Source organism: Aspergillus japonicus (assembly GCF_003184785.1).
Source record: "Aspergillus japonicus CBS 114.51 unplaced genomic scaffold BO86scaffold_119, whole genome shotgun sequence".
Classification (NCBI taxonomy): domain Eukaryota; kingdom Fungi; phylum Ascomycota; class Eurotiomycetes; order Eurotiales; family Aspergillaceae; genus Aspergillus; species Aspergillus japonicus.
Window position 1 is genome coordinate 32,826 of NW_020291756.1, and position 24,206 is coordinate 57,031.

The window sequence follows — 24,206 nt, forward strand, 5'->3', positions numbered from 1 at the left end:
TTCCAAGTGCAGAAAGAGCTGCAACGTCACGTCTCACGTCTTACCGTGCAGAGGAAAAGCAACTCTCGACAAGACCGTCACGACTCACGACCCCTCAAGTGGGTCCGGCGCTGAATAGAGTCAGTTGGTAGCCTGAGGGAAAGTCTGGCACAACCAAGATATGAGTACTCCGTAGGTGTGTGGGTGGATGGGGGCTCAGCTCAGGGTTTGTTCCTACTGGGCCATGCAGCGATCACGGGGACTTTGGGGGTAGTAATCGGGGGTGCGGTCCATGGTTTGTCCCAAGCGGCGCTTGAGATTCACCGTACGTACAGTAAAGTACATATTCTGGATCCGGTTTAGTTTCCCAGCGGTCCGAAGATCCTCTCTTGTCCGGGAGGGCCCCCCCAACTTCCGATTGATATTTGATGATCTTAAGAAGAAAAGAAACAAACCCTTGGGGTCCTATCATATGAAACCTTAGGCACACTTGGCCCATGATTCACAACCAGCACGTCGACCGTAGCCTAGTCCAGTACTTAGGCTCAGGCTGTCATCACATGATGGCAATCCTCCTGTCGGGTCTCCGCAAAAGCATGATGGGCATGATGTGATGATGGCTTCTGTCTGGGTCCAGGTTCACTTATCTTATTACGTTTAGCCTCGGTACTGTACTGTACTGTACATCTGCAATACTTACTATACCCACGGTACAGGATGTACTGTACGGTATGCACACCTACTTTTTCCCATCCTTTGCACTTCCTCGAAAACTCACAATGGCGAAACAATCAAGCGGGGAGCATTGAGTCAATGCGTTTTCTGGGGCCTACGTTTACTGCATGCAGCAAAAGCGAGACTGCGCATTGGCATAATGGCGTGAATAACCTTCATTGTTCCGTTTGGGTGAACAAGGACCAGGACCAGAACCAGAACCAGAACCAGAAAGTAGCTGGCACGGATCTCCAGGACCTGCCTGTCTGTCAACCTTCTTTTTCTCCCTTCCCGCAAGGTTCCTGGGTCAGAAGAGCTTGGAGTTCCTGGATCTGCAAAGGCCGACCACCCCGGTCAGCACTAGAGTAACCCGAAAGGGAGCAATGGAGGGAGACACCTCAGGAAAGTCAGCACTAAAAGCAGATCAGACTTGAAGATTAACAACACTCTGGGGGGGGGGGTTTGCTGCAAGTTTCAACAGCGTGGCAGCTCAACCAGCCTAAGGCCCCACCGCAATCCAATAGTCGACAGATCCTCCGTCGATCAGCCTCAGGGATCGGTGGGTTTCGAACGACGAACGAGTTTCGACTTCCCTTCCCTGCCCCTTCCATTCGAATAGCTTAGTAGCTTACTTCCGAGTTGGAAGTGAATTGGTGAATGGGAGACCAACATTCTTCCCATCTAGAGAATATGCTCCCAGACAGCGGCCCGTTCTTGCCTGTGGCAGACTGTCAAAATCGACTCGGGACTCAAAAACATGCTCCTTCCCATTTCGGCGCTAGTTCGGTATGCAGTCCGAAGAAGCGCCCGCGCGTCAATCAATCTCATGGGCTTACCTGCCTCCAGTAATCCGTAGTCACTGGACAACCTGAAGTTGCTCACGGCCTTTTCCATTTTTCATGGTCATGTTAGGGGCTTCTTAGTTCGAACGCCATCATATGCGCTCTCGCCACACCGGTGCTCGATGGGCAATCAGTGAGTTACTCCGTACTGTGTCCGTAACTACTTACAGCTCCAAAGATTCGCCCATCTGATATACATATGCATGCATGCCATGTGTGCATGGGTCACCACCCTGTTCTTCTGTTGCTGCTGCTGCTTCTTCTGTGAGGTTATTGGGCCCTTTCGGTCTGTATGCGGTGATCTTCGAGACACTGGTTCCTTTGACAGTTAGAACGTTTCCAGGTTCGAATGCTCAATCGCGATTCCATGGGCGATCACTGCATCAGTGTTGATTCCACGATAAAGTCTCTGGAAGAGCTCCCAAAACTACCTAGAGCCAAGTCCTTTTTCCTAACTCATGCTTGTCTACGGAATACGGCGTGCTTCATAGATAATTGGGGCTCTGGGAGGAACTTCGAAACATGGGCGGACACCAATAACTTGATTCCGGAGCAACAGATCGTCAGTATGCACACCACGGACGGTGGACGGAGAAGTCGTCAAATCTCATTATGTCCACTGTCATAGCTCCTGACGGGGCTCGATGCGGGCTTACTCCTGACTGTTGCTTGCAAGCTCCTCCAGTGATTGCATCAAACCAAGCACCCGTTTGCACTGGTTCTTGCGGGCTCACGTGTGGGATGCAGCTCTTCGGTTGAACTTGTCGCGATAAGCGGTTCAGGCCACTCGAAGCGTGCTCCAGAATACATTGACCTACCCACTTAGCATGGGTGATGGGTTTGAAGTAGAGGGTGGGGGGTTCATGTTGAGTAACTTAGCCTTTGGACCAATCAGCACTGGGGAACACCATGCATCACAACTTAGAGCTGACCACCAATCCCTCCATCTACAACGGAGACAGATTTTCCGGGGGCATGGGAGGGGATTAACCTGTCTGGATAAACCCCCCCCCCCCCCCCCCTGGGGCGATCCCGCAAGCATCCGCACAGATCCCTTCCCCAGTGGTTTGCTGAGGATCACTGGGATCGAACAGAGGCCGTTGTCGACCGACTGAGAGGGGATTCTCAAAATATGGACCCTGGAAAGGGGAGCAACGCTGCTGCAAGTGGGATGCAGAAAAAGGAAATAAAATCCCCGATGATCCTCGGTGCATGGATGTGATTGTTCTGTAATACCTGGACAGAGGGGGGTGCGTGTGCCATGATGAGGAGCGTCGATTGCACTACAGCCCGCCCTTCCTGGAAGCCTCATTTGACGAGAATCTCACCAAGCCCGTAAGCTCGACTGGGGCCCGCAGGTCGATCCCCTCCTCATGAATGACATGGGGGCATCCCTGTCTGGGTATAAGGTTGACTTGGCACCGGGGGATCCTCCTCTACTGCCTGTAATCCATCACCCGGACAGTTCAACCCTCCAGCGCTTCCAGTCCCTTGGGTCTGATCATTGCTCATTGCGTCCGCCGTCGACCAAGGAAACTAGGCTGGCTCTCAGGCCCTGCCGGTCGGCACTTTTAGCATGCGGCAATCATTTTCTATCAGGGGCTGATGGAAGAAATGTAGAAGGAAGACGGGCGACGGATAACCCGCGTAAAGGTAGCGGGCTCGAGCTTTAGGTGTGATGTGATTGCAAGCTATCAGCCCCCTCCTCGCCCTCCTTGTCTGCATGAACCGACATTTGAATGCCTGGTGGTGTCTCCGTTGGTGCAACTTGAGCCGTCCCTGTAGCAAGACCTGCAGCGCCACAGTGCATGAAGTGGCGGTGCTGAATGGTCAGAGTAAGCTAAGCTCAGTCTGGTAGCATCAGCCACTGTGATCGACACCACCTGACTATCCTAGCGGTGCCTTAGCCCTGAGGCAATGTTTAGCTTGGACTTATTGAAGTGAAGCTGCTGCAGTAGTGCAAACTTACCTGAGTTTACCACACCACCACCACACCACCAAACACTTATCACTCCTCCACTAAACTCGCATCAGCTCCAAACTCAGATACCTGGCTAACCTGGCTAGATCGTATCAGGATCGTGTCATGTTCTGAGGGAGACAGCAACAAAAAAAAAAGTAATCCTAAGATTTGTCAGTTCGCCACCAGGGCTCGATCCATAGGCCATGGCCCTACGATCGTCCTACTATCCCTGCTCCAGACCCAGGCATCTCGGGTTCTATCACTTTGTGACTGTACGACTCTACTCAGCGCTTCAGGGCGGCCGCCGCTTATCCTGAGCAGCCCCTTGTCAAGTTTCATTCTCAACCAGAACGGTGAATGTTTTGGTGACGCTTGGCGGACGATGGCACCAGGCGATTCCGATCAATTCATTGCTGCCTGAAGCAATGCTGCTGTAACAATCACAAGCCCTGTTTTGATCTCTTGCCTGGTGGTCGCGCTCTTCTGCTAACGTGGTATTTCCGGATGGCAAGCTTCTCGATCCGATCAGCCATCGCTATTGTGGATTCCGCGGTATACGGTCCCGCCGAAGTCTCCAGGAAGTTGTGTCTTCCAGGGAGCAAGAGAGAAGAAAAAAATCACCTCCAGGGAAGCGAGCTCCATCCCTTGCAGAGGGCGTCAGACACAGCTTGAAGGCTCACTCGACTGAGAAAGCTCGGCTCGATCTTCCAGCCCGGGAGCTGCAGCAGGGATCATGACGATCCACACGGACCTCGTCTGCGAATTCGACATGTCTGTTTTCCAGAACCTGATCTGCCTCTTCGGTCAACGAGGCAGAATCTCCTGGGACTTGCCATTGTGCGAACATCGCCGGCAAGAAGGAGACACGTCTCTTTTTCTTTTTCTGGCCATCTGATGTTTAGCTTCCCTGGAAGCTGTACCGAAGATTCTGCAGGTCTGACTCTGCTCGTGTACCTCTCAAACGGGTGACCCTAGGATATACCGGTAGGTTCGTTTCGATTCTAACATAGCTTATCGCGTTTCAGTCTCGGTCTACGTCGGACAGCCTTATCTGCAGCAACAAACAAAACCGTGTCTCCGCATCCAGTCGGACTGGGAACTACGGTATTCGGTTTAGACGAGCCACAGTTGAACAGTTGTACGGAGTCGGTAACGGCTGGTGCGAGAGTGCACCGCGGCAGCCACCATGCAATAAGACCGATGTCTGTTGCTGGTGGTTTGCTCGTTTTCTTCCGAACCCCCCCCCCCATCTTTTCCTTTTTTCAAGGCACGGAAACTCACAGAGAAGGCTTCTTGCAAATCATGGACCCATCTGTGGGTGGGTGGGGTGGCGGGGGGAGGAGGAGAACAAACGCGCATACATACATGATACATCTCCGGATCCTCACTCTCTAGTTTTGTCGGTGAGCACGCTTGCGACGACCATATCCCAACAGTCAGCCGTTTAACTTAATCTGATGATTTATTGCATTGATTGCACTCTAGAGAACTTCCTATTCCGCTCCAATGGATAGGAGCTGTCACGGTAGGGCGAAGTTCCTCCATGTCGGTGAAGATGAACCACCAGTGGTCGGACAATATTTTGCCATTCTTCATCGGGCAAATCACTCGGGTTTCTTCTCTGTGTTTGTCCGCTCTTTCTCGCTCGGAATTGAAAGCTTTCAATCCCGGTGGTTTTCTTTTCCTGCCTTTAGATGCAGGTAGTTCTCGGCTCACCGCTAGCTACTCCGTAGTTACGGTGGCCATCATCACTGCGGAAGGGCAAAAGCCTTTCGTTCGGGCTTTCGGTGTCCAATGCGAACAATCCCATGGAGGTTCCCGAGACACCGGATGAAAGAGACTTGCTCCCTCCTACCTACCGGTAGGGGATATTTCTGGTCTAGCCAATCCCGACAGGTGTCGTGTGGGGGTTTCGAGTTGGAGACTTTTGGGGAAGCGTAGGTACAGTACTCGCGTCCTCCGTACGAAGACTCGTCGCCCCCTCCTCTTCTTCTGCTGCTGCTGCAGTTGTGACAGTAAAAGCTGTCTGTGAAACGGGACAATGTGCTCCAGCGGGGGTATGTACATGTACATGTACAGTGCTGCCATTAAAATTCACTCCGTAGCCTACCCTACCTTCTCCAGGCTACTCCCATGGCCATCCCACACCAACGAGCATGGTTACCTCCTTCGCATGCACCAGTAAACAAAGCCAACAATACCCGGTGAATGATCAAGAATAATCCCGTTGTCCGAACAACAACCAAACCAAACAAATTTAGCCCGAAGGTAGTCTGAGTAGACGAAACAAATCACTCCATATACATGCATGCATGCATGATCCGGGGTCGTCATCGCGCTAACCTCGCAAATTCCAGGTTTTATGTGTATGTGGATGTGTATGTACTCCGGCCTGTAGTGGCCACGAAGTTATCCTTGCCACAGAAGACAAACGTTTCACTTGGGAGGCGGGGCGAGGGGCGGGCAGCTGGCTCGGAAGCCCATTGCCACTGTTACTGTTCTGGTGGCCATCTAGATGAGTTGATTTGGTTGTTGTTGTCAGGATGGCGTGCTGTTGGGTTCTTCTGTGGGTACGGAGGGCTTGGTTGTGGGTTGTGGGATATGGTCTGCTCTGGCTTCGTGGTCTATGGTCTATGGTCTATGGTCTATAGCAGAAGGTGTACAGAGTAGCATAGCGGGTGTTGTAGGTTACTTTATTGCAGTTGGTGGTTTCGCCACTAGTAGAAGGAGGAGGTTTTTATGGCCAGTACCTTTTGTATCTCTCTGGTGGCAGGGTACTGACAGGATCGACATCCTGGACATCGTTCGCCATACCATCCGTGATTGGTACCTACCTACCGATAGTAGACCAGCGAGATCTAGAGAGCTGCTGGCAGCAAGTGCGCATCGCATTCAAACTATATGTCCAAGAGTCCTTCTGACCAGATTCGCTCTATCAAAGCTAGGTAGGTAATTCTCCCCTACATCCCCCAACCTCAACCCCTATATCGTATCGTCTACACCACCGATATCATTCTTTCCTTCTATAGAAACCGAAGACCTTACTAAAGACATCCCCGTACTATTAGGGAGCACCACGCTCATACCCAAAATAAAGGAAGGTACCCCTCCACCAGACCCAAATCTCCCTCCCATCTTCCATCCACATCTCCATCCACAACGGACTCTACATCGGCAGTACAGCCCATACAAGATTGAGAAGCCAGGACCGCGTGAGCAGGATATCCCGCTGCAAGCCCATCCACAACACTTAACGCAGACCCGAATTCAATCCCAGAGAGATTCAGAGCCATACTGCCACAGAAACCTGTTCTAATTGTTCTTTAGTGGAGTCGGGCATAAAGGCGCAGTTGACGAGGTCTAGACCCTTCGCTTCTAGGCCACCCTATCGAATATGTATGGTCTTGAGTACTAGGTAAGTAGGTAGGTACAGGACTGAGTAGCGTAGCGGTACATGGGGGGAGATACTTCAGGTTTTTTCCTCCCCAGGGGCAGGTAGGATGGTGTAGACTAGGCTGCCTGTTGGGCTCTGGATACATTGTACTCTATGTATGTACCTAGCGGTAGGTATGCAAGATGTGATGACTTAGGTACCCTTCTGTATGGCCTTCTGTATGGAGTTACGGGATCTACTAGCTGGCACCGGCTGGATACGTTGCCTCAATGTATGGTGTTGATTCTGTGGGTATGTCTGGCGTTCACTTGTATACCATGGGGATGGGGCTCTACTGGTTCTCAAGAGCTAGGAAGTGGGTTATCTATCTCTGATGCGAGGGTATGAAGTGAGCGTGTGGTTAAGGGACCTTCGGACTTATCTCTCAGGGCTTATGGTGCTCTGTGCGTGAAAGGTAACTGGTAGTCATGGCTTGTATCATAAAGTCGATGGCAGGTTCCTCCAAGGCCATTCGAGTGACTGCGTAGTGTGGAGCGCTTGGGACTTGGAAGCGGTTTGGTCTGGCTCGGCGGTCGAGTCTAGCCTGGTGTGATGAGGCCTGGTAGTACGGAATACCTACCTGTTGGGTCAGATCTGGCGAGTGATTCATGGGTATTGTACATGGGCATGATACCATGTCTATTCATCTTTCTGGTATTCTGTGTTTGCTGGTTGGGGTGAGGCGGGTCAGAGTACATTTCGGCCCCAAGAGTAGGATGTAGGGTGCGTGTTGCGTAGATCTATGACTGCATGGGCATCGGGTCTGGTCCTGGGTGTTCTCTGGTATGTATGCTGGGTAGTTGGCTGACTGGCTGGCTGACTGGCTGGCTGCTGGCTAATCTAGTCTTGTCTATCTATATGGTAAATATGTACAATGCAAGTCTTGTAAGGTCGGTGTCTATCTAAGGTGGAAAGCAGATCTTGGCTTGACAGATACAGCAGCAGGTATCAGAGAAATCACCAAAAAAAAAACACCTTCGTCGAGGAGCGGGGGTGGGTCAGCCACTACTACTTCCAATGCTGAACGAGTCTAGCCCTCTTTCTATCCTTCAATCCGATGCATCTATGCTTCATTGGAAGGCGTTCCGGACCTCCAGCTCAATCCGACCATCCACCACGCTCTTGACACTGATGCTGCGCAGGTCCTCGATGATCACATCCGCCCCGGCCGCCTGAAGCTGCTCCAGCGTGTGGGTCGTCGTCAACGCGATGACCGTGAACCCGGCCGCCTTGCCCGCCTTAATTCCCGAGGGCGCATCCTCCAGCACGACCAGCGCGGGCGAATGCTCCAGACCCAATCGTGTCCGACCCAAGAGATAGCACCGCGGGTCGGGCTTGCCCAGCTCGACGTCCTCGGCCACGACCAGCACGTCCGGGTGCGTCAGGTTCAGCACGCCCAGCCAGCCCTCGAGCAGGGCGCGCGTTCCGGATGTCACCACCCCCCAGCGAGCGCCCGCCTCGTCCAACGCTGACAGCAGGGACCGCGCGCCGGGAATCTCAACGGCGTCGGACCCGTACTCCTGAGGGATACGCCCCTCAACGTAGCTGACGTCTGTGGTGTTGTCAGCGCTGCGCGGTTGTGCTTTTCTTTTTTAGGTGGACATTCACAGCAGGGAAGGGTCTGTGTGTTGTTGAGGAGATCGTGTGTTGCTTGGGTGGGCCTCAAGGAGTTCGATCTGAACTGTGTAATGGCGTGCGTGTACAATCGGGGAAAACAAGAGACTTACACTCCCAGTTGGCCTTCGTCGGGTCATACAGCTGCAGCGTATCAATGCTTCGGCGTCCGTGTGAGGTCGCCAGGATCGTCGCGGGGTCCACGCCTAACTCTGCGCCAATTCTGTCAAGGGTGAAATTTCGCCACGGTTAGCGATGAAGAAAAAGTTGTACGGGTTGCGGTTTGGGAGTGTTGTATAGAAGACTGGACTGAACTAACTTGTGCCAATGTTTCACGATCGCTGGTGCGGGGGAGAACAGAGAAGGATCAGAGCGTCAGTTTCGATCGATCGAGGTTCCAGTGTGCGACGGGGCGAGAATGCAAATCATAAATAGACTTATGGCAGATTTTCCGAGAGGACTTACCATCAGTTGAGTCGACGATGGTGCCGTCAAAGTCGGAAAGCAGACCGTCGAAGGTGAGGATTTGCGGAGGGGCAGAGAAAGAGCCGGTTGAGTTGGACATGATAAGAGCGGGGTCCGGAGTAGGACAGCGGACTGGTGATGCAGAAGAGTGGAGGGGGGGTACTGTAAGCAGTAAAAAAGGTTCCCTTCAGAGCGAAGCTGTAGGATAGAGCGAAGTAAGGAGCGGACACAGTACAGTCCTTTGCGAACGAGTGAGGGGAATAAGCCGAAGAAGTAAATCTACCGTGATGATGGGAGATAAGTGATTGATTAGGTGATTGTCCCGCGCGGGAAAACGGAGGCGCAGAGGCTCGGAGATCGGCCAAACTTGGGGCCGGTTATCTTAGCGTCAAATCTTAGCGGCACAAAATTGTTGTCCGCAGCGACTCGATTTTCGCTGGCCTCGCAGATCAATTTGCTCGGCCTTGATCGCTTCTTTGTGTCTGTGATTTGATCTCTGCCAGATTCTCAAGATGGTCAAGCTCGGTAGGTTTGCTCTTGTGCTAATTTTCTTCCTTCGCAGAAACTGACTCTTTCCCTAGGCAAGAACTCCAAGCGGGTGCCCGTCCGCTTGAGGCACAAGATTGAAAAGGCCTCTGCGGCGAAGCAGCGCAAGATGAGAAAGCTCGCCAAGAAGGTAAATACTCTCTTACCACTTTTTCGGGTCGTTATATCCAGCTAATACGGCTACTAGAACCCCGAATGGCGGTCCAAGATCAAGAAGGACCCCGGTATCCCCAACCTCTTCCCCCACAAGGACAAGATCCTGCACGAGATCGAGGAGAAGAAGCGCTTGAAGGCGGAGGAGCAGGAACGCATCCGTGAGGAAGCCCGCGCGCGCCGCGCCGCACAGAAGGAATCCGGAGAGCAGGGCGCTCAGGCTGGCGCGGCGATCGATGAAAACGATCTTCTCGATGACGAGATGGACGAGGACGATTCGTCGAACCCCATGGCTGCACTGCTTGCTTCTGCCCGTGCTCGTGCCGCCGAGTACAGCGACAGCGAGGAGGATGACGACGACGAGATGGATGACGACGAGGATGACGACGACGAGGATGACATGGAAATGGACGAGGAGGAGGGTGGCGCTTCCCTGGAGAACATTACCGCCCCCTCGTTAGCAGCACAGTTGACCTCCAAGGAGAGCTCGCGGAAAGCCTTCGACAAGGTGTTCAAGCAGGTCGTGGACGCCGCCGATGTGGTCCTGTATGTGCTGGATGCCCGCGACCCCGAGGGCACTCGGTCCAAGGAGGTGGAGCGCGCCATCATGGCTGCCGACCGTGGCTCGAAGCGGTTGATCCTGATCCTCAACAAGATCGATCTCGTTCCCCCTCCGGTCCTCAAGGACTGGCTAATCCACCTGCGTCGCTACTTCCCTACGCTGCCTCTCAAGGCCTCCAACGGCTCGGGCAACGCGCACACGTTCGACCACAAGCAACTGACGGTGAAGGGGACCTCGGAGACTCTCTTCCGTGCTCTCAAGACGTATTCACAGAGCAAGCAGCTCAAGCGATCCATCTCCGTGGGTGTGATCGGGTACCCCAACGTCGGTAAATCGTCCGTCATCAATGCCCTGACGGCCCGCATGAACAAGGGCTCCAGCAACGCCTGCCCGACTGGCGCCGAGGCCGGCGTGACCACCAGCTTGCGGGAGGTGAAGTTGGACAGCAAGCTCAAGCTGATCGACTCGCCCGGTATCGTCTTCCCCAACGCGGGCGAGAAGAGCAGCAGCAAGAAGGGCAAGAAGAAGCAGGAGGAACACGCCCGTCTGATCCTGTTGAATGCGGTTCCCCCGAAGCACATCGAAGACCCGGTGCCTGCCGTGTCTCTGCTGCTCAAGCGGTTGTCCACCTCGGAGGATCTCGTTGCCAAGTTGCTGAAGGTCTACGGCGTGCCGCCTCTGCTCCCCTCCGGGGGCGATCAGACCCACGACTTCTTGGTGCAGGTCGCGCGGAAGCGTGGACGTCTCGGCAAGGGTGGTGTGCCCAACCTGGAGGCCGCGGCGATGACCGTCATCACGGACTGGAGAGACGGCCGCATCCAGGGATGGGTCAACCCTCCTGTGCTGCAGGTGGTGACGACGCCCGCCGACGGTTCGGCCCCGGCTGCGGCTGCGGGTGTGGACACGAAGAAGATCGTGACGGAGTGGGCGGCGGAGTTCAAGATCGAGGGGCTTTGGGGCAACGGCGAGGGCGAGGACGAGGAAATGGCTGAATAGATGATTTGTTCAGGATACCAGGCGTTTATGGTTCATAAAAGGTAGATAATTGAGCATGATTTCTTCTACTAGAGCTCTTTTCTCCTCGTAAAAGTTCCTTTACTGTGGAATGATCGCACTATCTCCCAGTTCCAATGATCGATACTTGGCTAGGATTATGGTTGTGGTCATTATGACATGTCAGTATCTTTGACCATCCGAAGAGATCGAGAATATATAGCAGTACTCCGTCCTACGCATAGACAGATGCACAAACTACACTCAATCACTTGAGTAGAGCCAAACAGCCAACAGAAAAAACCAAACCGCAATGCAACAGACAAATACAAGGCTAGAAAAACATTATCGACGTCCTGAGTAAAATCAAGATTCGACCTTCACCTCTATATCCAAGCATAGACCCGTGTCGTTGCTTATCGCCACCAATCGATAAGTGTGCCAAACCCGCCGCGGGAAGAGTAAAATGGGATTTGATCCACACGCGCTTTTCCTTCCGACAATCCCCATCGCGACGCGTCATTTTCACTTTGACTGAGTCTGTTCACAATCTCGATTTCTATCCCAGATCGCCTATCGTATTGCTCTTCTCGGCAAGGAGGAAAAAACCAACCTTCAATCCTGAAATCATCGACCCCGCGCAACCTCCGAGAACCAGAATTTTGGACAGCCGTGGGAAGGAAGGGGACAAGATCTTGGAAAGACTCGATCGGATCGCGAACACCGTCAACCGTCAACCCCAACCAACCCATCCCCCAGAAAAGATCTATATAAAACAAGATGGCTCGCAAATCCACCTCCAACACGACAGCAGCAGCAGCAGCAGCAGCAGCAGATCCCTCCTCACCCACGACGCAATCCCCGCCCTCCCACCCATCCTCCTCCTCTCCTCAACCCGACACCACAGCAGCAGGAACAGCAGCAGCTACACCCAAAACCAGCGGAGGAACCGTGGAAGCGACCGAACAGCAACTGAAAGCCCGCGCAGAAGCGGGCGTAGGCATTGAGGTATAACCCTCGCCCTCATCCTCGCCCTATCCCATCCCATCCCATCCATACCCACCCCAAAACCACATCCTTCAAGTATAATACTAACCCAAGTAAAAAAGGACTACCTCCTCCCACGCTCCCTAACAATCCGCCTGGCCAAATCCGTCCTCCCACCCAACACCTCCATCCAAAAGGACGCGGTATTAGCCCTGCAGAAGGCGGCGACGGTGTTTGTCTCGTATCTGAGTTCGCAGTACGTTTGTTTCCCCTTTCCCCATCTCAAAAAAAAAAAAAACCAAAATCCCCGTGGCAAGAGTCGGTGTGGCTACGGGCGGGGGCTTTCGCTTCACTTGAAACAAAGACTGGGCCTGGGCTGACTTTTGTTTGTCTCGGGTAGCGCCAACGAAGCCACGCTCAAACGAACGGTCGCGCCGGCGGACGTGTTCCATGCGCTGACGGAGTTGGAGTTTGATTCGTTCCGCGGGCGGTTGGAGAAGGAGCTGGATGCGTTTACGGAGTTGAAGGCCGGGAAGAGGAGGGGGAAGAAGGATGGTCTTGCTGCTGCTGCTGGTGGGGTGGCGGTGGCAGTGGCGGGAGGGGAGGGTGCTGCTGCTGCTGATGCTGATGCTGCGGAAATGATGGAGGTTGATGATGACGACAAGAATCGTGGGGCGAAGAGGGTTAAGAGGGCTGCTGTTGCTGCTGCTGCGAAGGAGGATCAGAAGATGTCGGATGGGGATGGGGATGGGGATGAGACGCAGGAGGAGCCGGGGCGGGGGGATGGGGATGAGACGGAGGAGGTGGAGGAGGTGGAAGAGGAGGAGGACGAAGACGATGACGATGACGAGGATGAGGACGACGACGACGACGAGGAGGACGGCGAGGAGGAACCCAAGGAGGAGGACGATATCGACCGGGTGGAGGATCTGGATGGAGGCGACGCCAGGCACCGCGCCAGAGTCATGAACCCGGATGTCGACGGGGATGAGACCGACAGTGAGCATGAGTCGGGGCCTGGGAACCAGCTGAGGGGGGAAATGGGTTAATGGATTGTCGGATACCTCGTGATGAGAAGGCGTCTAATGCTTGCAATGTACAAATGCGGGTTGGTACCCAAATCAACTACTACCGTTATCCTAATACACCACAATCATCATATGCTATGAAATTGCCTCCGACAACGCCCAGCGGTTGCCATATTATGCATTGTGATAGTACAGTAGAACCCGTAGGCTCAAGGTAGAAATAACTGATCTAAGCCAGCCCCTCCCATCCATCAGTAAATGCTCTCGTGGACATCCTCCATTTCATGCCGAACACCTGAAACGCCAGCACCCCGAATAGTCTATCATTGGTATCTCCTTAAACCAGATCCGAACAAATCCCCGACTGAAATCCAGCAAAAAACAAAACATCAAGCAGTATTTACGCAGCCGGCTCGTTGAGAAGGCTGCTCATCCCATTGGGAACGGATTTGGGCGAGATGGTCTCCGGCTGTTGCCAGCGGCTGCTGCTCCGAGGAGGCGTCGATTCGCCCTTCCCCACAAGCTGAGGAACCATCGGGCCATTGTTGCGCGCAGCGCCTGGAGGCAGGGGAACCATCGGCTTGTTGTCTTCCTTCTCCAACTTGACAGCCTTATCGCCGTCGGCCGTAACCTTCTGCGCCTTAGTGACCTTTCCGAAGTTGTTGATCTTTGAGTTCTTGGCCGGCTCGGTCTTCCTCGTCCGCTTCTTCGGCACAGTTTTCTTAGGCGCAGCCTTCTTCGTGCCGTTGGTCTTGGAAGCTTGGAGGACGTCTTGGAGACTGCGTCCGCGGCTTGCGGGATTAATACACCCGGGTTTGGATAGTGCCTTGGACAAGTCCTCCGAAATCTCCTCGTCATGGCTGGAAGACGGAGTAAGAAACCCAGTGGGGGTGCGCTGCTTCTTCCGGGGCGTCTGGATGACAATCTCGACTTCTCCTTGCTCGTTTTTCACCCGCTCGGCCTCGGACAAATTGCATTCATCGAATACCTCCTCTGGGGCATCCCAGCGCTTCAGTCCTGCGAGCCGAGCGACTTCTTCGCAATCCCCCTTGACCATCAAATCCCAGCAGTCCTCGAATTCTTTACCACTGGGGGGTTCGTTGTTGATCCACATTGTCACACCGTTGCGGCGACTCCGAATCACCGAGCACAGGCTCTTTACTAGGCGACGAACACCGGGGATTTTCAAACTCGTGCCCACGACAATCAAAGCATCAGGACGGGAGCGGATATCTGCGTTCATGACGGAGGTGATGGCTTCTTCATCCGGGTTGTGTTCGTTGTAGAGGACGAGGCGCGGTCGCATCTTGCCGATCCCGTGACTTCGCTGGCCCGTGTCCATGCGGAATTGGTTGTTGATGACGCACTCGGGACACTCTGGGGCATCCGGCCGATCGAACAAACTCCCATCAAAGTTACTCAAATGGCGGCACTTCTGACACACCATTTTCTCGAGACTGCCGTGCAATTGGATGGTGCGCGGCCATGGCGCTTTGACATTTAGAGGAATCTGGGTGGCCAGCGGGGGCATTGAGGTCTCAATCCCATCAATGTTCTGAGTGTAGAGACGCGTCAGGCGGTTTTCCTGGCCCAAACGAGCCAGCATGTGGTGGAACGCGGTCGGGGAGGTGTTGGCAGCCTCCTCCGACAGCGACCGGACCATGTCCTGGAAAGAAGCGGTCAAGGTTTCATCCTGATACACCGCAGCATCGAAGAGGAGCTTTCCCGACGCCTTGAGGTTGTGTTTCTTTTGCAGGGTTTTGAAGAGACCATCGCTGGAGCGGAAATCGGGAACTAGCAGGAACAAGGAAGTTAGAATAAGAATTAGATGCTGTCATTGTGGGGGGGAGTATGAAGGGAGGGGGGAGTATAGGAAGGGTTCTTCTGGGGCAGGGTGATGACCAGGGCAAGGAGGTTGCATACTTCCTGCAGAAGTGGAAATGCCAGCACCGGCAATGACGACAATTTTGCGATGACGGCGGAGAGTCTTGACGAGATAATCGATCTGCGACTGCTGCTGATCATAGGAGAGAGAGGCGGAAGGCGATAGGTCAAGATGCTGAGTGCAGCGTTCCTTAGGGGCGGCCACCCGACGCTTCTTCCGAGCGGGCGGCAAGTCGTCTTGGCTGCGGGCGGCAGCACTACCACTACCACTGCTAGCTTCTTCCGTTTCCTGCTGCGATGGGGGCGGCGACGGATAGAACTCGGGTGGTGTCATGGGAGAGGGCGGGGCTGAGCTCAGGCTCGAACAATCCGAATCATCATCCATGCCTAGAGAGGCTAGCTGACTGTGTGGTGTTGAACACGAAGAGTTGAAGGAGGAGGAGGAGGAGGAGGTGGTGGTGGTGGTTGAGGTTTGGGTTTGAGATCGTGAAATAGGCGCCATATTTGGTCAGACCGGGAGGAGGTGGAGTAGCAAAGAGGAATACAAAAAGTTGAATCACACGAAAAAAGGTGGCCGGTCGACAGCAACTGCGTTTTGGACGGAAGTTGTCGGGTACTCGTACTAGAGGTCCGTGGAGAGTAGCATCGAGCACGGAAGAGAGAATTGGAACATCAATTGCAGACGAGGAAGGACCGGTAAGGGGCGCGGGTTCCGAGCAGAGAATTAAATTCCCTCCAGTCTTCCTTTGTTCGGAGGGGAGAGGGAGGGGGGAGGGAACAAATTGACAAACGACCTGGAACCAGACACGGAGAAGTCAAGATATTTAACAATCAGAAGGGAGAAAAAAAAAAGAAAAAGAATAGCGACTCAGACAGAGCGGAAGAGGGGGAAAAAAGGAAGAAGGATGAGGATGAGGAAGAGCAAGAGAACGAGACACCAAGAAACAGAATAGAACACTCGAGCCCCGTGACTATTGGGGGTCAAGGGAGAATGATGAGGTCAAGTGGGATGATGGTGGCTGAATAGGTGAACAGATGAATGGAACAACAACCTAAGGAGGAGAAAGAAATCTAGCCAGGAAGACGAAACCCTGAAGGAGATTGGAACTGGAACACCCGTCCGGCTGCCGGTCAGATCCTCTCTTTCTCGCTTGCAGCGTGTTTATTTTGACCCACGGGCAAAGAGAGAGGAGCCAAGTTGTCGAAGAGAAAGGGAGGGAGGGAGAGATAGGGCACAATGCCAAAGCTGGCTGCTGTTGCTGTCTGTAGGTCTAGTGGGTAAAAGGCGGGGGTGGAAGACTAGACAATTAAAAGAAGACAGCAACGGTCGGCATGTTGCGAAGAATGTCTGTATCAATTGGGTTAACGGTTATAGTTGGTCGATATCTTTATAGATACTATCTGGCTCGTTGTTGCGTTGCGAGGCTGTGATATATATTATTATATCATCGGACAGGGCAGAGCTGGAAAAAAAAGAAGAGAGTACCGAAAAATTCGGGTAAAGCCATACGCAGTGGGAGAGTGTGTTTCCACTGTGTTGGCTGATCTCGTTACCAGACTCTTACGCTTTTAAGAGAATCGCGGTTAGACACTCCCGTGTCTACTTCCTCCTCCACTTCGTCTGATTGGCGGAACCAGCATTGTTTTTATAGTCCAGGTTAACTGGCGCAGTGAGTGAAGGTGCAGTGCGGGCATGATGTTCCCCCTCCCAAAGTCGCCCGGTCGCATTGTGTCTGGCAGTCCATTGACAAGTCATCGACCTTCAAGTGACATGTTTCTGGGACTGACAGTGGTCATCATCCTGTTTTTTTTATTTTTGTGATTTCCATTGAAGTTGCTCAGGATTCCAGCTGGCTACTAAAACTTCCAATTGCAGCTAGCCCGCGTCCACCTCACTTAACACCTCCAGCTCGATAGCATGGATCATGCTAGTACACGCCATAATATCCCAGACATGATCCCCTTAGTCTAGCCTGGGATACTAATAACAACACCCCGAGACGCGTCTTTGAGGTGCAGATCTCACTACCGGGCATAGTATCAGCCACACCAAAAAGGGCCGTGCACCTAAAAAAGCCAATCTCTAAAAGTACGTAAATCTGTTGCAAAGCACATGCAGAAGTGATACTGCCGAGCAGCGAGCTTGAATTTGGTAGCTCTAACACCCTGTCCACAGCTGCATCCATCCATTCATCCATGGAGACGGTTGACTTGGATCAGGGTTGATGATGTCGCGTGAATCGGAAGTGGGGGAGGCTCTGATTGGTTCGTCTGTTGGCCCGGCTACGGCAGCACATGACCTCACATGACGCTGACTAAGGGGCTTCCGGGGAGGGATCCACTACCCAAGCCCAGCTAGTCAGTTAGTAACTTACAAATGAAACTAACATCATGAGAATCGTCGGGATTCATGCTTTTTGTTCGCCCTGTGTGTGAGTAAGGGTGGATTTCGAGCTTTGCAGAGCGGGAGGTTATGAGGCATTTCTCTGATCTCTGAAAGAATTCCTAATACTGCCTTCCCTGGCGTCTGCTAGTCGTGTTCTTCGACACCCCACCCCGTTGTGACTGTTTCCGGGGTCTATCGCTCTAAACTATGCTGCCGGGCCAGTGCGATATCGCTCTCCCTTTTAGGCATTTTGATAACTGTTAAATTCAATCTTTCCCCAACCCATCATGCCCCTGATGATGGAAGACGGTATCAATGTTGATGATCTCTTCGGGGAGCCTGCCTCCTTGGAGCTGGGGCTGCCAACTACCACTTCCACCAAAGGCCTGGCCGAGCGCTTGGATGAAATGCGCTTGCTTGGTTGCTGCCAGTGAGTCGCACCCCCACAGCAGATCATCGTCAGGATTTGCCAGCTAAAATCCGAACTAGGAAAATTGCATGGTCCAAGTTAGGATGCATTGCCTACATCGCCCAGGATCCGTCCAAAGTTCATGTTCGTTATCTTCAGTGCCAGCCGACTGATGGCAAATGGACGCTCAGTGATGAAACGCCCTTACTGCCTGTCACGGAAGCCCACGGTGGCACTGCCTTGGTGCATCTGAGTTGGAACGAGTCTGGCTCTGAGTTAGCCGTAGTTGATTTGTCTGGCCGACTCTCGATTTATTCCATTCCGATAGCACTCAACAGTGTTAACGGGCTTCGACCACCGTCCTTGGAACCCGACGATAGTGCGCAGATAGTCGGGATGCTGTGGCTGAACACCCAACGCTCCGTGAGTACCCCAGGAAGCTTCGTTTGAATATGATCTTAACCTTCTTCAGGTGCATGCTTTCTATCAAGCCGCCAAAGTGCAAGGTCGCTGGGCTTACTCGCCATATCGTCGTCGGCCAATTGGCCCCTTCCACCCAGCTAACAAGGCTGCGCTGGTCTATATCACCAGGTCTGGAATGATCAAGCTCTTGTATCAAAACCCGGATGGGAAATGGGCAGAAATATCTGCCGAACTGAAGAACACCAGTTATTCAGACCGGATGTTGACCCACGCGGCATTGACGGCGACCCAAAATGGGATTCTTGTTGCCACATACTCAGCTTGCCAGAAGATCTGTGTCTATCGAGTGCAAATCAACTGGAACCCTCCTCAATATGATCCTGCACAGCAGCCTAAACAAACGCCTCCCCAATTTCCGGTTCCCAGCTTTCGTTTCGCACATTGTAAGGTCGAGACCTCCTGCAGCGTACCTGGGCCCGCGCGAAACAATGGGGATCCTTCCGATCATCTTCAACAACCTTTTCCTGACTCTCTCTACTGCCTCACCCGCTTGGATGTTATCCTACCAACGTCTGATAATGCGGCAGGGTCCTCTGCCACCCCGTGGATCGTTGCAACATTTTCCATCCTCCCTCAGATCGCCCCTGATCATCCACACCAGCAAGGACCATCAAGTATTATTGTTCGATGGCAACTTGAATCTGCGCCCCTTACTCTCCACCCCAAGTTCGATGAAGTCACGACAAAGCGAAACAGCATGCAGATGAAAGCAAGTCTCTCGAAATTAGTGAAGGGGTGGGAATCATAAGTGCTAACATACATCCAGGCCAAAGCTGTTCTCAATCGATTAGAAGATATCTTTTGTGATAGATACGTCATGTCAATAGATCACATTGAATATGCCAATGTGCTAGCCGTGACCTACGATGACAGTTCTATCTCTTTTTACGATCCAAAAACCATGGCTGCATTCAACGGGGTTGATGATGCGAACACAGTGACTAGCCTGGCCCAAGCGGGTTTCCACTATTCTCCCGACACTCCAGGTCAGTGTTCATCCTTCTTCTCATTGGCGAGTAGCACTAAGCACTAGATTTAGGCCTTCATATTAGTTTTTCACCTAGCGCCTGTGCTGCTGTTATGTTGGACAGCAGCGGGCACGTCCAGCTTCGGGTGATGGAGCACTCATATGGAGCAGATAATGGTCTCTACGACGAGAGTACGTCCTTCTCCCACATCAGACTGGCTCATGCTCTAATCTCATGATTCAGACAAATTTTCAGCAGCTATCGCTGCATTGACATTGGCATTCTGTCGTGGATGTGGAAGTGAAGTTAACACGGACGATATCTTATTAATATTAATACGTCAACTCTCCCCTGGTTAGTCACATTGTACTTCTCGTGCCCATGTTTGAGACTAACGACAGTTACAGACGCTCAAACCTCCTTCATCAATGAAGTCTACCGCGCGCTGCCCATCAATTGTAACTTCACCGTGGAACAGGACAAGCTCATGAACCACCCCTATATCCCACGTTGTCTCAGCATTCAGGCTGCACTGGGCAACAAGGGTAAAATTCACCAGCGAGGCTTCGCATCTTCTGTCTCGTGGAATATCCTCCAACTGCGCCACGCCTCGATTCTCTACCCGTTCTTCTTTCAGTATAATAAAGGGATTCAAGCAGAGCCCCATGACCCTGGTATGATCACTCCGTGCGCCCGATTGAGATCCTCACTAACCACATGCTGCTCATAGATGTTCTTCGCATGGTCCTTGGTAACACCAAATGGGCCCTTGACTTCTCACTCTATATCCTCCACGAACTCTTCAATCTTGCCGACGAATTCGAAGATGTATCTTCCGACCAAGAGGCTTTCAACCAGAAACGTAAGTTGACGGACTCCTACCTTATAACCGGAAGTTAACCTCAATGCTTCATAACAGTCAAAACCACCAACTCTCTCTCCCTCATAATCCTCCTCTCCAGCATGTCTCGGGCCTTCCTTCGCTTTATCTGCCGCGGGCTGCGCGGTATTCACGCCGGCTACGCCAACGCCCCGCTTACCGGCGACGCCCGCGTGTATTACACCGAGATCTGCCAGGCCGTAGAAACGTCGCCTGCGGCCATCGACGTGTACGAGAAGTTCCTCGCCGGCGTCGACTCCGCGGTCCGCCACGCTTACCACGGCGCCGGGTTTGGCGACGCCGAACGCCCCGGCCCGGAGAAGGAGCTGCTCGTCAGCGCGCGCATCCCGCCGGTCCTGGTGACCGCCGTCTCCACCATCCTGCGGCAGACGATCCCAAGCCTCCGGTCTGACGTGAACCGCATGGATATCTACATGCGCGACTACAGCTGGCTTGGGTTGGACTCGGACCGCCGCACGGAGCTGTACCGCCGCACCCGCGGACTGGACATCATCAAGAAGATTCCCATCCGGCCGACCCCCCTCACAAACGGGACTGCACAACCGTCGCTGGGTGAGACCAAGTCGAAGGATGGCCATGCGGCGACGGGGGTGGCGGCGGGTCAGCCACTACGAAGGAGGTGTGTGCGTTGCTGTGAGGTCTCGGAGGGGTCGTATCCGCCGCGCTCGGTGCTGGCGTTCCGAATGATCTTTAAGTTGGGACATTTACGGGCGTGCATTTGTTGTGGGATGTGGATTCTGGAGTCCGGATCTGGGTCGGCGGAGGTGGGAAAGCCGATAGGGGCTTAGGTGTTTCCCTCCCCTGACTTGCGTGGAAACCTAGTGGTGCTCATGGCATGTGCAGTGGACTTCCAGTCAAAGATCTGGGGAGGATTTTGGGTATGATAAATGATGTATGGATAGTTTAGGTCACGAGCGTGTGTACATAGACCAATTGTCTTGGCACTGTTGAGTTTTAGTCGGACTTCACTCGAAGTGAGGAAACTAGTCAACCTTGAAAGTAATGGACAACCTGAAAATGAGAAGGGGCTGCAGAGCAGCTACCTAGAAGGCAGGTAGTCCCTACCATCTTTATCAATCACGAATGCCCGCCATCAACACTACTCGCGGTTACTGCCAGACAACCCTCTACAGACTACCCGTTGAAGCAAGAGAAACGTTTGAGAAAGGTGTGGTATCATGTCATGTAAAGCCTTTCATTGAAGGGAGAGAGCGAAGAAAAAAAAATTAATACCCATCGATCCAATTTGCAATCTTTACTTTTTCCTGAAAGACAACAAAAGAACCGATTTGTTAATAAATTTTTTTTTCTTTTCTTTCTTCCCTAGATTGGATAACCGGACCCCTTCCCACACAAGGTGCCACAGGTCAAAACCCCGTTCATCATCAATTCTTTTTAGGTAGAAACAAATTGACGTTCCCGTTTCAAAGAAAAACAAACTCCATCCCTTTGCCCCCGTAAGGTTTCTTTACATTTAAGCCTGGAGAGAGGGGAGAATTAGTGTGTGGGTTCAAGCTGGGTGGTCCCCGTTCCGTCGCTGGCTTGGTGGCATATCGTACCTTAACAGCGTACTTGCGCTGGGGGAAGTGGATCTCCTTCTTGCGCTGGCGCTCGGTCTTGAGGGTGGCCTCGTGCTTGGTGAGGCGGCGGCGGATGGCGCGGGTCTGCTTGGCGCGGAGGTCGAGGGGAGCGTACTTCTTGTTCTGGTAGAACAGGCGGAGCTGGGCGCGCTGGTTGGCGTTGATGACGGTGAGAACGCGAGCGATCGACTTGCGAACGTCGTGGCTGTTTGTAGCGGGTTTCAATCAGCATTTTCCAGTCCTGAAACTTCTCTGAGGTGTAGTGTGATTGCGGGGTGATTTGGTCGTGGTGGTGGATGCGAGAATTTGCGCCTGTTGAGATGTTGGGTTTTTCTTGTCTCTTCTTCGTGTGTACTGTCGAATGCGGGGTTTTGATTGCAGATTGACTTGATCGAATTCCTTCATGTTTGTTTCCCATAATTCTTATCCCCGCGATGTTGTCGTGGTTCTCTCGACTTGTCGTCGTGGTGTATTATCCCGAATTATCGAATCCCTTCCCATTCCTCTCTTCCTCGTCCCCGGTGTTTCCGACAGGTCGCAATTTCTCGCATCATACGAACACACACACACACACAGAGATCTCACAAGGGGGCAGAATAAAGGGACTGGAACGCACATTCTCGTGGTCTTCGACGAGGCACCGTTGGCGATCTTCTGGACGCGGAGCTGGCTGAGCTCGGTCTTCAACTCCTCCAACTGCTTGGTGAGGTCATCCTTGCTCTTTCCCCAGAGCTGACCAGCCTTGACCTTGGACGACTATTTTTTTGTGGAATATCAGTTTTTCTGTGCTCGTGCTTCATGATTTCGGCGAACAGCAATCCAACATACCATGGTGGGCGGCTTCGTGTCGGTATCGTAACGGGTTGTCGACGTGAAGGGGATTGAAGATGGACCGGGTCAATTTGGTGATGGTCGTTGTGGGACTAGGGTTTGATTTTTTCTGGGTGTGCGGCGGCTTAAGCGGGCACGTGATGTGTGGCTGGTGCAGGGGGAGGATGTGGATGGTGGGAAGGCGGTGGGCGGTGGGCGGTGGGCGGTGTACTTGGGCCTGGGTGCCTGGACTGTCACGGGTCAAGTCACTCAATCAAGTTACCGATCGAGTAAGATGGGGGCGGCATGGGCACCGGCGCCGGCGCCGGCGCTGCGGACAGAGAGAGGGCGGCGTCATCCTCTCTGACTTGGCGCTTCTTGCGGCCAGTCCAGTCCAGATTCTCCAAAGCTATCTCATCTAGACTTAAAGTCAACTACAGCCCCGTGTGTGTTGACGAGAAACTGGGATTTCCGCAGGCCGGACGGAGGTTTCTCTGACTATTGATGACTTACTTTCCTCTACTAAAGTTCTTGACTCACATACCCCATTAATCCGGCAACCTCGCTATATTCATGGCTACATCAACCGGTGCCGGCTGGACACAGCTACGGCAACAAGCCCGATCTCTGGAGACACAGGTATACCTACCTCCCCTCTGCGCAATCTCGCCATCCCAACACAAGATTCTAACCAGCCGCCGAAAAAAAAAAAAAAAAGACCGAAACCCTCTTCCACACCTACTCGCAATACGCCGCCCTCACCAAACCACCCCCCACCCCGTCCGAAGAAGAACTCCGCACCGAATCCCAACTGAAGGAGATCCTCGATCGAGTGCGTGTGCCCAGCCCCGACGCTTTCCTCCCCCCTCCTTTCGCATACATACTAATCGATGGATCTGGAACCAGCGCGAAACAACAATAACCCACCTCTCGCGCCTCCTCGACAGCGAAGCCACCCTGACCGCCTCCGCCCTGAAGCAAAACAACCTCGCCCGCCACCGCGAGATCCTCGCCGACCACCGCCGCGAATTCGCCCGCATCGCCGCCGCCATCGCCGAGGCCCGCGACCGCGCCAATCTGCTGAGCCATGTCCGCCACGACATCGACGCCTTCCGCTCCCAGAACCAGTCCGAGGCCGACTACATGCTCGAGGAGCGGGGGCGCATCGACCAGAGCCACAACGTGATCGACGGCGTGCTGAGCCAGGCTTACGCCATCAACGAGAACTTCGGCCTGCAGCGCGAGACCCTGGCCAGCATCAATCGGCGGATTGTCGGCGCGGCGGGCGCCGTGCCCGGCGTGAATGCGTTGATTGGGAAGATTGGGAATAAGCGGCGGCGGGATGCGGTGGTGCTGGGGGCGTTTGTCGGGGTGTGTTTCTTGGTGGTTTTTTTCTTGAGGTGAGATTACTCGCTGGGTTGGGTTGGGAGGGGATGTGGTGGTGAGTTGGGGATTTGGGGGGATGGGGGTATATTGGCGGTTTGCGGAGGGTAGTGGTGGTGGTGG

At 53.4% G+C, this 24,206-nt stretch overlaps 9 protein-coding genes across 9 annotated transcripts; 4 read left to right on the forward strand and 5 right to left on the reverse strand.

The window, feature by feature from the left end:
* Positions 1–2,256: 2,256 nt before the first annotated feature.
* BO86DRAFT_30775 (uncharacterized protein) lies at positions 2,257–2,965 on the reverse strand. Its single transcript, XM_025667749.1, has one exon. The coding sequence runs from the start codon at positions 2,845–2,847 to the stop codon at positions 2,350–2,352; it is 498 nt and encodes a 165-aa protein (XP_025521959.1). The 5' UTR covers positions 2,848–2,965; the 3' UTR covers positions 2,257–2,349.
* A 1,011-nt stretch (positions 2,966–3,976) lies between these two features.
* BO86DRAFT_30831 (uncharacterized protein) lies at positions 3,977–4,894 on the reverse strand. The gene is made up of 2 exons (XM_025667774.1): positions 4,517–4,894; positions 3,977–4,119 (listed from the first exon to the last, which is right to left on the reverse strand). Exons 1-2 carry the CDS (start codon positions 4,746–4,748, stop codon positions 4,034–4,036), a joined length of 318 nt encoding a protein of 105 aa, XP_025521960.1. The 5' UTR covers positions 4,749–4,894; the 3' UTR covers positions 3,977–4,033.
* A 3,000-nt stretch (positions 4,895–7,894) lies between these two features.
* Positions 7,895–9,297, reverse strand: BO86DRAFT_393732 (HAD family hydrolase). The gene is made up of 4 exons (XM_025673080.1): positions 9,011–9,297; positions 8,865–8,886; positions 8,659–8,768; positions 7,895–8,483 (listed from the first exon to the last, which is right to left on the reverse strand). The coding sequence occupies exons 1-4, from the start codon at positions 9,108–9,110 to the stop codon at positions 8,002–8,004; spliced, it is 714 nt and encodes a 237-aa protein (XP_025521961.1). The 5' UTR covers positions 9,111–9,297; the 3' UTR covers positions 7,895–8,001.
* Positions 9,298–9,444: 147 nt separating this feature from the next.
* Positions 9,445–11,314, forward strand: BO86DRAFT_451912 (putative GTP binding protein). The gene is made up of 3 exons (XM_025676895.1): positions 9,445–9,535; positions 9,592–9,686; positions 9,744–11,314. Exons 1-3 carry the CDS (start codon positions 9,523–9,525, stop codon positions 11,265–11,267), a joined length of 1,632 nt encoding a protein of 543 aa, XP_025521962.1. The 5' UTR covers positions 9,445–9,522; the 3' UTR covers positions 11,268–11,314.
* Positions 11,315–11,916: 602 nt separating this feature from the next.
* Positions 11,917–13,413, forward strand: cbfA (putative CBF/NF-Y family transcription factor). Its single transcript, XM_025667809.1, has 4 exons — positions 11,917–12,272; positions 12,374–12,507; positions 12,652–12,806; positions 13,086–13,413. The coding sequence occupies exons 1-4, from the start codon at positions 12,045–12,047 to the stop codon at positions 13,298–13,300; spliced, it is 732 nt and encodes a 243-aa protein (XP_025521963.1). The 5' UTR covers positions 11,917–12,044; the 3' UTR covers positions 13,301–13,413.
* A 266-nt stretch (positions 13,414–13,679) lies between these two features.
* BO86DRAFT_405008 (putative SIR2 family histone deacetylase (Hst4)) lies at positions 13,680–15,497 on the reverse strand (the record flags this gene model as incomplete). Its single annotated transcript, XM_025674055.1, has 2 exons — positions 13,680–15,073; positions 15,203–15,497. The coding sequence occupies 2 exons, from the start codon at positions 15,495–15,497 to the stop codon at positions 13,680–13,682; spliced, it is 1,689 nt and encodes a 562-aa protein (XP_025521964.1).
* Positions 15,498–17,565: 2,068 nt separating this feature from the next.
* BO86DRAFT_414160 (mediator of RNA polymerase II transcription subunit 16) lies at positions 17,566–21,252 on the forward strand. The gene is made up of 9 exons (XM_025674817.1): positions 17,566–17,979; positions 18,039–18,381; positions 18,431–19,150; positions 19,208–19,427; positions 19,481–19,600; positions 19,653–19,763; positions 19,817–20,083; positions 20,140–20,271; positions 20,329–21,252. The coding sequence occupies exons 1-9, from the start codon at positions 17,837–17,839 to the stop codon at positions 21,096–21,098; spliced, it is 2,826 nt and encodes a 941-aa protein (XP_025521965.1). The 5' UTR covers positions 17,566–17,836; the 3' UTR covers positions 21,099–21,252.
* A 216-nt stretch (positions 21,253–21,468) lies between these two features.
* On the reverse strand, positions 21,469–22,796 carry BO86DRAFT_393736 (60S ribosomal protein uL29). The gene is made up of 4 exons (XM_025673081.1): positions 22,719–22,796; positions 22,507–22,646; positions 21,870–22,095; positions 21,469–21,790 (listed from the first exon to the last, which is right to left on the reverse strand). Exons 1-4 carry the CDS (start codon positions 22,719–22,721, stop codon positions 21,785–21,787), a joined length of 375 nt encoding a protein of 124 aa, XP_025521966.1. The 5' UTR covers positions 22,722–22,796; the 3' UTR covers positions 21,469–21,784.
* Positions 22,797–23,087: 291 nt separating this feature from the next.
* BO86DRAFT_414162 (putative vesicle transport v-SNARE protein Gos1) lies at positions 23,088–24,138 on the forward strand. Its single transcript, XM_025674818.1, has 3 exons — positions 23,088–23,339; positions 23,419–23,532; positions 23,607–24,138. The coding sequence occupies exons 1-3, from the start codon at positions 23,274–23,276 to the stop codon at positions 24,102–24,104; spliced, it is 678 nt and encodes a 225-aa protein (XP_025521967.1). The 5' UTR covers positions 23,088–23,273; the 3' UTR covers positions 24,105–24,138.
* The last annotated feature ends 68 nt before the right edge of the window (positions 24,139–24,206 follow it).